The 15,125-nt window shown below is 42.8% G+C and overlaps 1 protein-coding gene across 1 annotated transcript in view; it reads left to right on the forward strand.

Moving 5' to 3' along the window:
• The window catches only part of CAMK4 (calcium/calmodulin dependent protein kinase IV), a 317,938-nt gene that overhangs the window by 179,670 nt on the left and 123,143 nt on the right, over positions 1–15,125 (forward strand). Inside the window, exon 2 of the mRNA XM_069752704.1 lies at positions 4,294–4,372. Coding sequence (XP_069608805.1) covers positions 4,294–4,372 — 79 coding nt within the window. The remainder of the gene's footprint in view (positions 1–4,293; positions 4,373–15,125) is intronic.

The following is a 15,125-nucleotide window of genomic DNA, read 5'->3' on the forward strand; positions in this document are numbered from 1 at the left end:
AAATATGAACGGTGCAGAGCACTATATGGCACAGCTATGGGGAAATATGAATGGTGCAGAGCACTATATGGCACAGCTATGGGGAAATATGAACGGTGCAGACCACTATATGGCACAGCTATGGGGAAATAAGGAACGGTGCAGAGCACTATATGGCACAGCTATGGGGAAATATGAACGGTGCAGAGCACTATATGGCACAGCTATGGGGAAATAATGAACGTGCAGAGCATTATATGGCACAGCTATGGGGAAATATGAACGGTGCAGAGCACTATATGGCAGAGCTATGGGGAAATAAGGAACGGTGCAGAGCACTATATGGCACAGCTATGGGGAAATATGAACGGTGCAGAGCACTATATGGCACAGCTATGGGGAAATAATGATCTATTTTTATTTTTGAAATTCACCGGTAAATGCTGCATTTCCACCCTAGGCTTATACTCGAGTCAATAAGTTTTCCCAGTTTTTTGTGGCAAAATTAGGGGGGTCGGCTTATACTCGGGTCGGCTTATACTCGAGTATATACGGTATGTACTTTTTTATATATTTCCTGGTCATGTATGAATACATACCTACATTCTGTTTTCAGCCATTTCCAGAAAAGTTTGATTTATTTTGGTGTTAGTCTTGTGCAATTGCTTTTTGGAGCCAGTACTTTCGATCCAGGTGATTGGTGTACAAAATATATTTATAGTAAAAAAAAGTAAAATATTTCTATTTTCAGTCCGTTTAACCTTAGAAATTCCACTTTACTTATCATTTATTTTCTGAATATGATGATTTATTTTGATAATGACGATTGCATACTGGATAATTTCCTCTTGCTCCTTAGTGAGACTTATTGAATTGGTAACAATGACAATCTATGTATACTTTTGAGAATATCGCTCTGTTCAGCCATGTGATTCCAGTTGCAATCTTTTACAGTGAGAGAGATTTATGGCACTTATGGAGCGTAGGCGTCGGTATCACTGAAGTGACAGTGTGTCTCAGTGAATGGGAAGCAAGTTCTGAATGGAAAAAGACGCGCTAATTGGAGTATGATTGTATTTTAAAGCAACCACTGTATGTTCTCAGCTGCATTATGTTGGAAATGTTGTCATCTCATTACATGACACTTCTGGCACTGTGTATAAATCTTTATAAAAATAGAAAAGTTTATTCTCCTGGAAAGTGGGAGGAAGATGTAATGAGATGTGCCCTTAGCCTTTGTCATTTGTCTCTCAGATGTAGCATGGTATTATATGTAGTCAGTGCTGGCAGCCGCTCCTTGTCAGAGGTAAAATGAACCACTTGTTCCAAGAACTTTGCATGAATATGTTGAAATAGGACTAATTCTGTGAAGAAGTGATATATGAAAGGGTTACAAATTCGCTAGGTAACGCTTTCCATACCTCATGTGATATGTACTAGAATGCTAAAGATTTACAGCCTAAGGTGTCCACTTAACTTTAATATCTCCAGCTACACAGCTACAGTATTTCTCTTGGTTCCCCCAAGTTTTACATACATTCTCAAGGAGGAAAGGGAAGCAAGCTGATACCATACATTTCTGGTAGCAACTAGCTCAATGTAAAAGAAAGGAACGACAGGTATCACTCACACTGCTTCTATCACTGTAACCTGATAATGAATCATTTGAAGACAGTGCTAGAAGCTGGCAATGATGTCTCTGACTGCTTCTATCTCCACTCCTGATGATGTCTTCTTTCACAGTTAGAAGATGTGGTGGTGGAGATAGAATCCATGGGAGAGGTGTATGCAGTGCAGGCATTTTGCTTCTATCACTATGACCATGGATTAAGGATATCTTCAGAGGCTGGTGATGGAAGAAACTGTTGTAGTTAACTTCAGTGCTATCCCCCTAGCATCCTGTTCCTAGATGGGTGATAGACGGAAGTGAATGGAGCCCCAGCATCCTGCGATGTCATTTTTGAGGCTCCTCTCAAAAGAAATGTCACAGGATGTGAAGAAAAAAACACATATAGGGATGAGAAAGATAGGGAGAAGTGTAGGGTATTGTGTTATAAAGCTAATTACAAAAGTAGTTAGGGTGTACAGATCGATATTTAGAAAGTACATTTTAGGTGCCAGACCATCTCATTAGCTTCCAGTTGTTTTACAAAATAACACTCAATTAGCCACAAGGGACAGCCCCAACCCTATCTTTTGTATTAAAGTGTCTAATGAGCACGTGCAAAGGTCATTGTAAAGGGAGAAGGGGCAGGGTCAGTCTGATATCGCCTATTGTGATTGGAGGATCCTGTGTTATCAGATTATCAGATATGAATAGAGATGTTACCTGTCAATGTGATCCGCATTTATAAAAGCCCCAGTGGCCAGTATGAAAATGGAAAGGTTACTAATTTAGTGTTTTTTGTGTCACTGACTGCCTTCTGGACATCTGTCAAGTCAGCAATTTACTGAGATAATGACCTTTGGGTTTTCATTGGCTGTAAGCCATAATCATCAACAATAACATAAATAAACACTTGAAATAGATCATTCTGTTTGTAATGACTCTACAGAATATATGAGTTTCACTTTTTGTATTGAAGAACTGAAATAAATTAACTTTTTGATATTATTCTCATTTTGTGAGAAGCACGTGTATGTGTAGAGAACATCTCTTTTATATATACATAAACATGTGTAACACAACAACGTGATTTAAATTATAGGTTTTTTTCTGATGACAGCTTCAGTTTGTCTTCATACCCTTCCACATCACCAGATTGAATTTAAAAACCTTCAGGAAATCAACATGAAATACTGTATATTCAACTCAATGTGGACTGCATTTTTGCCAGTGTAACCAAGCAACATGCCAGACCAGCAATGTGTCAGACTATTAATGACTAAGAATCAAGAGGACAGCCACATTGTAACCCCAGAGCTCCCTCGAAAAACCCGAACAACTGCCTGAGCCCACTAACTTCCCCAATAAGTCCTTGGATTGTAACCTAACCTTCTCTAGTACTAATTGATCCTCCTTCCTGCATTAGATATGTGCCGGAAGTCATGAAAACTCGTAACTAACAGAGAGATCACTTGCTCCAAGATACGGCAACACCATCCAACCAGGTTCCTATATCATCAATCTATGAGTCAGTCATTCAGGTGATGCCACTTGTTTTGACCCACTGACTGATGACTAAGACCAACCACCTATCACATCTTGTCTGTAGGTTGAAATTGCACACAGCCTGGAACCTGCAGTGAAAAAGAGACAGATAAGACTCTACTAAAATGCCCCTTACCACTAGCACTTGGTGCTGGAATAGGATAAAACCTAGCCCAAATGCTGCAAGACCTTTCCATGCCAGCACATGGCATTGTAACAGCATTAATCACACTAATCTGAGCCAGTACCAGTCCATTTGAAGGCCTGGGCACAGGGGAAAGAACCACTTGCTCAATCCAGCAACCATTGCTAACCGACATTCTGCACCCAAAAGCGTAATTCTCCTCCTTACTGACTGTACCGTGCACCTACTACTGCCCTTCTTGCCATGAGTGTTGGTAGTTACTGCAAATCTGATGCACATAGCACCTGTGGCTACAAGGTACAACTCGAAACTCCTTGCACTTGCCAGCCACCAAGCTCCAGTACTTTTCTTTTTGTCCCTTACCTTGCATTAAATTATGGCCAACCTCAAAGATGAACTATAACTACCACTTTGAATGTAAAACTCCCTGACACACTGAAGTGACCTCTCTCGTTCTCCAGCCAGAAATTAGCAACTATCACTATCTAACAACATCTACAACCACCATGTTCTCACCACTCTACTGTTAATTTTCACCCCTACTTAGCTGGGGTTCTTGACCGAACTTTCCTTAGCATGCGCTCCAGGCAAGCTCCCTGCATTAACATCAGAAGAACTTAGGGATGTAATGTTCCTTAGTGATTGATCATAAGTGAATGTTTCTGCTCTGCCACGGAGAATTGAGTTTATGTTAGTAGGGTAGAAGGATATAGTCACAATCCGATTATTTCTATATTTCCTGGGGTGGGGTATTAATTATCCAGATAATGCCATGCGAATTACTTGCGCGGGTCTCTGTTAAAAATAGTAGTAAAGACATTCAGATAATTAATTTTCATTTCTGTATGAATGTTTTTACAATTCAGAAAAATTATATTGCCCTGTGACTATTTGACCTTCAAGAAAAGCTACACAAAGAAAAGAAATGATCAAAATGTCTTCACCAACTCAGCTAGCATGTAAGCTGTTACCTTTGTATCATTAAGTTATAATAGTTTACTCCTTCTTGTTCTTTTAGGGGTGCAACATCGGTTGTGTACAGATGCAGACAAAAGGGAACTCAGAAGCCTTATGCAGTCAAAATGTTGAAGAAAACAGTGAGTTGACACTTTTAAACATTATAATGATTTTCTTTAAATTATGAAAGTAAATTTGGTTTAATAAAGAAATTAAACAGTATTCATATTATTTTTATTCAAGGCAAATGGTAAGTGTAACTGAACCTCTTTGTCAAACTTAAAAATGTTCTGATATTCTATACACAGAGTGGTGACTGAAAGTTCATTTCCTCCTGACGGGGGTGGGGGTGGGGGGTTGGGGGGTCTGAGTGCTGGCTCTGAGAAGGTTCCGAACTCTTTTAACCTGCAGGTTAAATGCATATCTGCAGGTTAATAGTGTTTTATTTACATGACAGGTTCCCTTTAATGTAAGATCTGTTACTGATTCATGAAATTTACCCATCAAACCCATATCCTGCCCAATTGCAAAATATTAAAGATCTAAGAAGTTATTTTGATGGGAAGGCCTACATCATTACAGTAAATTCACTATGGGAAATCTTTGCTATTTATGGCTTTATGAGTTAAAAAGGATTGATGTTACTCAAAGCTACACTACACTTCTGTTTATGGCAAAAGAAACCATTTCTAATGTGTGGATGTTGCTTATCTGGATATCTGACAGCATCAATTCAGTGTTATCTTTTAAACAATTAGTAAAATAATTTGATTCTAGATAATTATGCTGTATGAGGTCAAAAATTGAAATGCCACCCCTCCACGCAGTGTAATTTAAATCTGCAGTGAACAAATGTTTTTCCGTCATTGGTTATGGGGTTCTGCTTTTACGATATTCATTATTACTTATTCACTTGAACCTGCTATAGTCTGATTGCTTACACTATACTGCAATACCACAATTTTAAAATATATAAAACAAATTACTATCTCTGAAGGAATACAGAACAAGAACCACCATCAATACAGCACTGGAATGATCATCAGTACATGAATATAGCACCAGAACAACCATCAGTACATGAATATATCACCAGACCCATCATCAGTACAGGAATACAACATCAGAACCACCATTAGTGCATGAATATATCACTATCATCAGATGGTATCAAATTGGTATTAAAGGGAATATTTCTCAGTAGGATCAACCCTCCTGAGCCATCTATGTGGGCATGCAAGTGATAGAAATTTGAATGCAAATGAGTTGTTAAGACCTATTGGCCAGAAACAGATCTGCACAAGAATTTGCCTCTGGAGCTTATTTTAAAAGAAAAGAAGTGTTACCAGTATGAACCATGTGACCGACTGAAATTTAGCTCTCATAATATCACACATCTCTGCAGTGAGATCAGAACTATTACAGTACAGCGGAGCTAATACAGTGCAGCAGATCTAACACAGTACAGCAGAAGTGATATTTGTCTCAATACAAAAATATTTGCAGCTGCATGTCCTCTCATAGTGCTTGAGCTTTCACCTCACAAGCAGCCAGGTTTGGGGAAGAACAGTACAGCAAAGCAAACAATAGTGTGAGAAGAAAACTGCAAATGTGATTGTTGTGTTTGTAATGAGACAAAGTTCACTTTTGCTGTACTGTGTTATGTTAGCTCTTCTGTACTTTGTTAGTTATGATCTCACTGAAGAGCTGTGTAAGTCCAAAGTCTCAGTATTACTTGGTTCACACTGGTAACACCTTTCATTTAAAATAAGCTGTGGATGCAGATTGTCATGTAGAACTGTGTTCGGCCCAGAGATCTAAACAGATCATTTACATATAGGAGAAACATGGATCACTCTGGAATAAGGTTTCGTATAGTACATTTAAAAGTATCATTTTATTCAACTCTCTAAGACCTCCATGCTCATATAGAGGAGTTAGGAAGGTTGATCATTCTGACAGATTCTCTTTAGCAGTGGTAAGGCAATCCTAGGAATTGTTGTTACCAGTCATCATCAGACTGTAACCATACAGGAACCATAGCACTGATTAGATGCAGACAGTATTACAAATAAACATTTATACCCAAGTACCTTCTGAGTGATATCTTTTCTGGAGTCATTCTCATCTCTTTTGTCTCCATCTGGTCCATTACCACATTATTACTAGCATATACAATATTGATAATTCCCGCATACTGATCATTAACCAAAACCACCGTACTATCACTGATATTATCACCATATAATATTGTTTCACCCTAGAGTTCTACTGAAAATTGACTGTATTTACTGTATATGCTGAACAGTCACTCGCCAGTGCCATTCTTGATGATCCTAGTCATTCATTTTCTGTTTGCCTTTCCATTTGGCCCAGATCGTCATTACTAATTCTTCCATCCTTAACTCATCCCTGCAAAATGTAACACCGATATCTTTGGTTTACTGCATTTCCATCACCCTCCTCACATTCCCCACTTTCACAGAAACCCTATAGCTCTAGAACCAGTTCCTCAGACAGCAATAATGTCTTATACAATAATTCTGTCCTTTCTGTGCCTTCCTATTAATAAATGAAACCTGTCAGGAGGATTGTGCACAGTAACCAACACACAGTGTCAGGTTGGCGCCGTTATACTGATTAAAATGATACCTTGGTTGAGGAAATCCGTCTTGTGGTTGTTTTTTAATCTTTATTTTCAGTTTTGAGTTAATGATATCCCCCTGCTTCGGGGCGGCCTGTGGGGGGTCTTCATGTGGTCTGATTAGCTATTCTTAATGCAAACTGCTGACAGGTCATTGATCCCTCACTGACCTGCCCTCTAGTTTGCATAATGAATATCTGTACATACTGAAGAAAAAAGCAGAAACGCTTCTGCAGGCAGAGCCATTTTGGAAACTTCTCCTGAGCATGGCGATACCCCATATGTGGGCGAAATCTACTGTTTGGGCTCACGGCAGAGCTCGGAATAGAAGGAGTGCCATTTCACATTTTGTCAGTAAAATTTGCTGGCATAATTAGCAGACGCCATGTCAAGTTTGGAGAGCAAAAACAACAAAAAGAGGAAAAATCCTCCACTATTATTGAAAAAAACACCAAAACACAGGCAAAGATGCTCACCTGTCCAGGCCTCTAAACAAATGCACTATGAGGGCGCAGTGGACCCATTTAAAGATGGCGGCTACACAGGTGCAGTAATACCGATGAGGCAGCCAACTGTTATGGACCTGGTGGTTAGGAGCACCCGAAATGACCTGATGGTTAAACCGACACAGGATAAGCTCTGGGAAGTGGGAACTCTGCTGACCGCAATCCCTAATCCTATCACACACACTAGAAATAGCCGTGGAGCGTACCTGACATGGCCTAGACGCCTCGACACAGCCTAAGAACTAGCTAGCCCTAGAGATAGAAAATAAAGCCTACCTTGCCTCAGAGAAATTTCCCCAAAGGAAAAGGCAGCCCCCCACAAATATTAACTGTGAGTTAAGATGAAAGTCACAAACACAGAAATGAAACAGGTTTTAGCAAAGGGAGGCCAGACTAACTAAACAGACAGAGGATAGGTATCTTTGCGGTCAGCACAAAAAACTACAAAAGACCACGCAGAGTGTGCAAAAAGACCCCCGCACCGACTCACGGTGCGGAGGTGCCACTCTGCATCCCAGAGCTTCCAGCTAGCAAAGCAAAATCATGAAAGCAAGCTGGACAAGAAAACAATGAGCAGAAAATAACAATCGGGGACTTAGCTTCTTGCAGGAAGAGACAGGTCACCAGAAAGATCCAGGAGCGAACTGAACCAGTACAGGAACATTGACAGCTGGCATGGAGTAACGATCTGAGTGGAGTTAAATAGAGAAGCCAGCCTAAGAATAACCTAGGTCACCTGTGGAAGGAACCTCAGAACCAGCAACTCCACTCACAGCCACCAGAGGGAGTCCATGGACAGAACTCGCCGAAGTACCATTCATGACCACAGTAGGGAGTTGGATAACAGAATTCACAACAGCCAACCTACAATCAGGGATTGGCCATTTGGCACACCAGTGCAAACGAAAAATAATCTGAACGCGGCAATGTTCACACAGAAAATGCAGAGCATCTGGCTCACAATCACAACCTATTAATGACGCCCTATGGTGGGCTGTCCAGTGCTAACTATAATGCATTCCGTTTGAACAGAGGCCACAGTTTACAGAGCCATCTGGGCCCAGCTGCACCCTGAAAAATAAATAAAGTGCACAAAAACAGATAACAATATATGTATATGTAAGGTATTAGTTGATATTATGGCCATAATACATAAGCTGCCAACCCACGTCAAGGGTCCTCACATTTGCCAGTCCTACTCTAACAACAAAAACAACCAAAAGAGGAAAAATCCTCCACTATTATTGAAAAAAACACCAAAACACAGGCAAAGATGCTAACCTGTCCAGGCCTCTAAACAAATGCACTATCAGGGCGCAGTCGACCCATTTAAAGATGGCGGCTACACAGGTGCAGTAATACCGATGAGGCAGCCAACCTACAATCAGGGATTGGCTGTTTGGCACACCAGTGCAAACAAAGAATAATCTGAAGGCGGCGATGTTCACGCAGAAAATGCAGAGCATCTGGCTCACAACCTATTAATGGCGCCCTATGGCGGGCTGCCCAGTACTAACTATAATACATTCCGTTTGAACAGAGGCCACAGTTTACAGAGCCATCTGGGCCCAGCCGCACCCCGAAAAATAAATAAAGTGCACAAAAACACATAATAATATATGTATATGTAAGATATTAATTGATATTATGGTCACAATTCGTAAGCTGCCAACCCACGTCAAGGGTCCTCACATTTCCAGTCCTACTCTAACAACAAAAACAACCAAACGAGGAAAAATCCTCCACTATTATTGAAAAAAACCACAAAAAAACACAGGCAAAGATGCTTACCTGTCCAGGCCTCTAAACAAATTTCTGTGTGAATATCGTTGCATACAGATTATTTTTTATGTGCACTGGTGTGCCAAGTGGCCAATCCCTGATTGTAGGCTGGCTGCCTCATCAGTATTACTGCTCCTGTGCAGTTGCCATCTTTACTTGGGTCTGCTGCACCCTGATAGTGCATTTGTTTAGAGTCCTGGACAGGTAAGCATCTTTGCCTGTTTTTTGGCATGTTTGAAGAGCCCCTAATGTGCCTAAACAGTGGAAACCCCCAACAAGTGACACCATTTTGGAAACTAGACGCCTTAGGGAACTTATCTAGATGTGTATTAAGCATCTTGAACCCACAAGTGCTTCACAGAAGTTTATAAGTTAAGCCGTGAAAATAAAAAATCACATATTTCCCAGATAAATCGTTTTTTAGCTCCAAATTTTGCATTTTAATAAGAGTAACAGGAGAAATTGCTCCATACACTTTGTTGTGCAATTTTTCCTGAGTGTGCAGATACCCAAAACTGTTTGGGTGCACGGCAGGGCTTGGAAGGAAAATGTAAAAATTGCTGGAATAATTAGCCGTTGCCATGTCGCGTTTGGAGAGCCCCTGATGTGCCTAAACAGTGGAAAACCCTCACAAGTGACACCATTTTGGAAACTAGACCCCTTTGGGACTTTATTTAGATGAACCCCCTGGTGCTTCAGAGAAGTTTATAACATTAAGTCGTGAAAATAAAAAAATCACATTTTTCCCACAAAACTCTTTTTTAGCTACACATTTTGTATTTTCACAAGAGCAAAAGGAGAAAATGGACCCCAAAGTTTGCTGTGCAATTTCTCCTGAGTTCACTGATACCCCAAATGTGGTCAAAAACTACTTTTGAGGCACAGTGCAAAGCTCAGATAGGAAGTAGCACCATATTACAGTGCAGATTTTGCTGCATTAATTTGAGGATGCCATGTTACATTGGCAGAGCCCCTGAGGTGCAAGAACAGCAGAACCCCCCATAAGTGAGCCCGTTTTACCCATTAAACCTCTCAATGAATTCATCTAGGGGCGCAGTGATTATATTGATACCACAGGTGTGTCACAGGCTTTTATACCATTGGGCAGAGAAGAAAAAATAATTTACATTTTTACCACCAAGATTATTATTATTATTATAGCGCCATTTATTAACTAGCACTTTACATGTGAGGAGGGGTATACATTGTGTGTTAGCCCCATGTTTTACATTTTCACACTGAGAAATGGGTAAAAATGTCATCAAAATTTGTCCCACAATTTCTGCTGAATGTAGAACTACCCCATATGTGGATGTTCAGTACTACTTAAGAAGAGAGTTGGTAGGGACGGAGCGCTATTTGCCTCCAGGAGTGTAGATTTTCCTAGACTAGTTTGTGGATTCCATATAAAGAGCCCTTAAGTGCTAGAAAAGCAGAATCCCCCCTCAAGTGACCACATTTTGGAAATTATAACCCTTTGGGAATTTATCTACAGATGTGATGATGAGTTTGACTCCATGGGTGTTTTCCAGAAACAAGCAGTGGATGCTGCTGAGTAAAAATTGTAAACTAATGTTGTAGTGACTAGGGTTGAGCGACTTTTACTTTTATAGGATCGGGTCGGGTTTCACGAAACCCGACTTTCTCAAAAGTCGGGTCGAGTGAAATCGGCCGATCCTTTAGAAAAGTCGGGGTCGGCCGAAACACGAAACCCAATGCAGTGCATTGGGTTTCTAATGGTTCCCAGGGTCTGAAGGAGAGGAAACTCTCCTTCAGTCCCTGGGATCCATATTTAAGTGTAAAATAAAGAATTAAAATAAAAAAAATTGCTATACTCACCCTCTGACGCGCCCTGGTACTAACTGGCAGCCTTCCTTCCTTAGAATCAGCAAGTGAAAGACCTTAGATAACGTCGCGGCTTGTGATTGGTCGCGCGACCGCCCATGTGACCGCTCACGCGACCAATCACAAGCTGCGACGTCACCGAAGGTCCTTCAAGCGCTGATACCTAATAGGAATATACTCACCCTCGGACGCGCCCTGCTTCTTTCCGGCAGCCTTCCTTCCTAAGAATCAGCGCTTGAAGGACCTTCGGTGAAGTCGTGGCTTGTGATTGGTCGCGCGACCGCCCATGTGACCGCTCGCGCGACCAATCACAAGCCGCGACGTCATCTAAGGTCTTTTACGCGCTGATTCTAAGGAAGGAAGGCTGCCGGTTAGTACCAGGGCGCGTCCGAGGGTGAGTATAGCAATATTTTTTATTTTAATTCTTTATTTTACACTTAAATATGGATTCCGATACCGATTTCCGATATTGCAAACATATCGGAACTCGGTATCGGAATTCCGATACCAGATTCAGAAGATCGCCGACCTCATGGCCGACCCCACACAGGGGTCGGGTTTCATGAAACCCGACTTTGCCAAAAGTCGGCGACTTCTGAAAATGGCCAACCCGTTTCGCTCAACCCTAGTAGTGACCAGTACATTATGCCCAGCTCATGCTTCTGGAGAAATGCACCTGTAAATTAGACGGGCTCTCATCACTACAGAAATGCCAATCACGTGGGTGTTAAATGTGGTTTAGGAACACTGGCGTTCAGAAGGGAGGGGGGGGGGATTTGGATTTGGGAGCGGAGAATTTGCTGAATTTCTTTTGGCGGGTGAGGAGCAATTTCGCTTTTCCAGAGCGTTTGTGCTACCAGTAATGTGAAAGCCCTCTATATTTCCATTAAAAGATGACAGACCTGAGTGAGGACTTGCTTTTTTTGTGGATTGAGTTGAGGCTGTTATTGGGAACATTTTAAATAACGTTTGGGATCACAGTTATCCGGCGCACTAGTCAGACCACTCTAAATCTCTGTGTGACGTGATTCAGATGAAACCCCCGAGGGATCCGTTCACTATAATGAGGCAGCAAATTTACTCTATACTCCGTCTGGCCTCTGTTCAGCGGTGTCCTTTTCAGAAGCGCACAAAACTGTCGCTGGTGGCACTAAAAGGTTTGCACCGCCAGATCACAGGTCAGATGGCAATTACAGTGCCTCTATCTGCCTCATTATATGGAATCTTCCGCCGGGGGTTCTATCTGAATCACGTATTTCAGCGCCATACATATACTTCTCTTTGCGGGAACGCACCTCCCACAGAGCAGTATGCGTACAGCAACGGCACATGTCGGGAAGGAGTTAAAGAGTCTAAATTGAATGATGTGCTTCCATAAAATGTCAGGAACTGAATAGAAGTATTCCGTTTATATTTCTTCACTAACATCAATCTATTTGTTAAAAGCTGCCAATTATTTCTATATGTATGCAAGTTAGATTTACATATTTGACTGAAAGGGAGTGTCTCATGGCAGACTTTGGTGTCATTTTACTAAAATATGACAGCAATGTCTGATAAGTAGGTCCCTGAGCAGAGTGATCCTTGGGGATCAGGAGACCTATAAGGCATCTATTCTGGAGATCTACTTTGTTAGTTTGTCTCCTGAGCCCTGAATATTACAATTAGAAAAAACACCATGAAAACGTAATTTAAATGATAGATCATCTTCAGATTACACATTCTCTTTAAATTTACAGTGGTTTGCAACAGTATTCACCCCCTTGGCATTTTTCATGTTTTGCTACCTCATAACCTGGAATTTCACTGGGTTTTTGAGGGTTTGTTTCAGTTCATGTAAAGAACATACCTACAACTGTGAACCAGTAGCGTAGCTACCGGGGGGGGGGGGCAGAGGGTGCGGGCACCCTGGGCTCGGTGCTCAGAGGGGGCCCACCCGGAGCTACGCCACTGCATCTGTATACAGTTACTTTCTGCAGCAGAGCAGGGAGAATCGATCTCCCTGCTCTGCCGCCCGGCTCCTATGGGGCCCCTGAGCAGGCGGGGGGGCCCAGTGCCAGCAGTGGGCCCCCCGCCGTCGTCGGAAGATCAGCTGTACCGGCATTTAGCTGATACAGCTGATCGCTTTGATGGGAGAAGGAGCGCTGTGCTCTCCCTTCTCCCATCATCCCCCTGTCAGTGTTGGCGTATGACGACACTGACAGCGAGCGCGATGACGTCACTGGAAGAAGAGAGGTGAGTATTTATTTATTTATTTTTTATGGGTGCTGCTGCCTTATTACAGGGTCTGCCTATGGGGATCTGCCACTTTATTACAGGGTCTGCCTATGGGGATCTGCCGCCTTATTGCAGGGTCTGCCTATGGGGATCTGCCGCTTTATTACAGGGTCTGCCTATGGGGATCTGCCGCCTCATTACAGGGTCTGCTTTAGGGGGTGCTGCCTTATTACAGGGTCTTACTATTGGGGTGCTGCCTTATTACAGGGTCTGCCTATAGGGGAGCTGCCTTAATACAGGGTCTGACTATGGGGGCTGCCTTATTACAGGGTCTGCCTATAGGGGTACTGCCTTATTACAGGGTCTGACAATGGGGGTGCTGCCTTATTACAGGGCCTGACTATGGGGGCTCCCTTTTTACAGGGTCTGACTATGGGGGTGCTGCCTTATTACAGGGTCTGACTATGGGGTGCTGCCTTAATACAGGGTCTTACTATGGGGGTGCTGCCTTATTACAGGGTCTGACTATGGGGGTGCTGCCTTATTACAGGGTCTGCCTATGGGGTGCTGCCTTATACTAGAGTCTGCCTATGGGGTACTGCCTTATTAGAGGGTCTGCCTATATGGGGGTGCTGCCTTATTACAGTGTCTGCCTATGGGGGCTGCCTTATGCTATACAGTCTGCCTATGGGGAGTGCATTATACTATATTGTGGACTATTTGGTGCATTATACAACTGTATATGGAGGCTATCTAGGGGGCCATCATATGGAGATCGTATTGAGATTACAGTGTGGGGGTCATTATACATTGTTGGAGCCATCAAACAGTTTGGGGGCTACTAAGGAGTCAGTATACTGTGTGGGTGGTACTCTACATTGAGGGGGCATTATACTGTGTATTGGGGAGCTGTACAGGGGGGAGACTCAGAACATTATTAAATATAAAGTAGGCACTTATTGTTATAGGGGAACTCAGGTTAATGTTACTATCAAAAGGGCACACAGAGCATTATTACTTTCTAGGGGGCAAAATATGGGCACTGTTTTCTAGGGCACTTGCATCTGCATTGCTATATTATAGAGGGGTGCTTTAGAATTTAGAGGGCACAGCAGCAGCGGCTCAGTATTGGGGTATCAAGGGCAGCAATAGGGAAACATACGGCGGCAGTGGCTCAGTATTGGGGTATCAGGGGCAGTAATAGGGGCACATACGGCAGCAGTGGCTCAGTATTGGGGTATCAGGTGCAGTAATAGGGACACATATGGCAGCAGCGGCTCAGTATTGGGGTGTCAGGTGCAGTAATAGGGTCACATACGGCAGCAGTGGCTCAGTATTGGGGTGTCAGGTGCAGTAATAGGGACACATACAGCAGCAGCAGCAGCTCAGTATTGGGATATCAGGGGCAGTACTAGGGACACATACGGCAGCAGCAGCTCAGTATTGGGGTATCAGGGGCAGTAATAGGGACACATACAGCAGCAGCGGCTCAGTATTGGGATATCAGGGGCAGTACTAGGGACACATACGGCAGCAGCAGCTCAGTATTGGGGTATCAGGGGCAGTAATAGGGACATATATGGCAGCAGCGGCTCAGCATTGGGGTATTAGGGGCAGTAATAGGGACACATACGCAGCAGCGGCTCAGTATTGGGGTATCAGGGGCAGTAATAAGGACACATACTGCAGCAGTGGCTCAGTATTGGGGTAGCAGGGGCAGTAATAGGGACACATACTGCAGCAGCGGCTCAGCATTGGGGTATCAGTAGGATGAGGAGTTTGTGCAGGTTGGGAATAGATGATGATTTGGCTGGAATGTGAGAAGTGAAACGTGTCTTTGTTGTATTCTCTGCAGCCAAGTCCTGCGTGGAAGAAGTTGTCATGTCGGCCTGGGCCAGA

The sequence above is a fragment of the Ranitomeya imitator genome, chromosome 1, assembly GCF_032444005.1.
Source record: "Ranitomeya imitator isolate aRanImi1 chromosome 1, aRanImi1.pri, whole genome shotgun sequence".
In the NCBI taxonomy this organism is placed as follows: domain Eukaryota; kingdom Metazoa; phylum Chordata; class Amphibia; order Anura; family Dendrobatidae; genus Ranitomeya; species Ranitomeya imitator.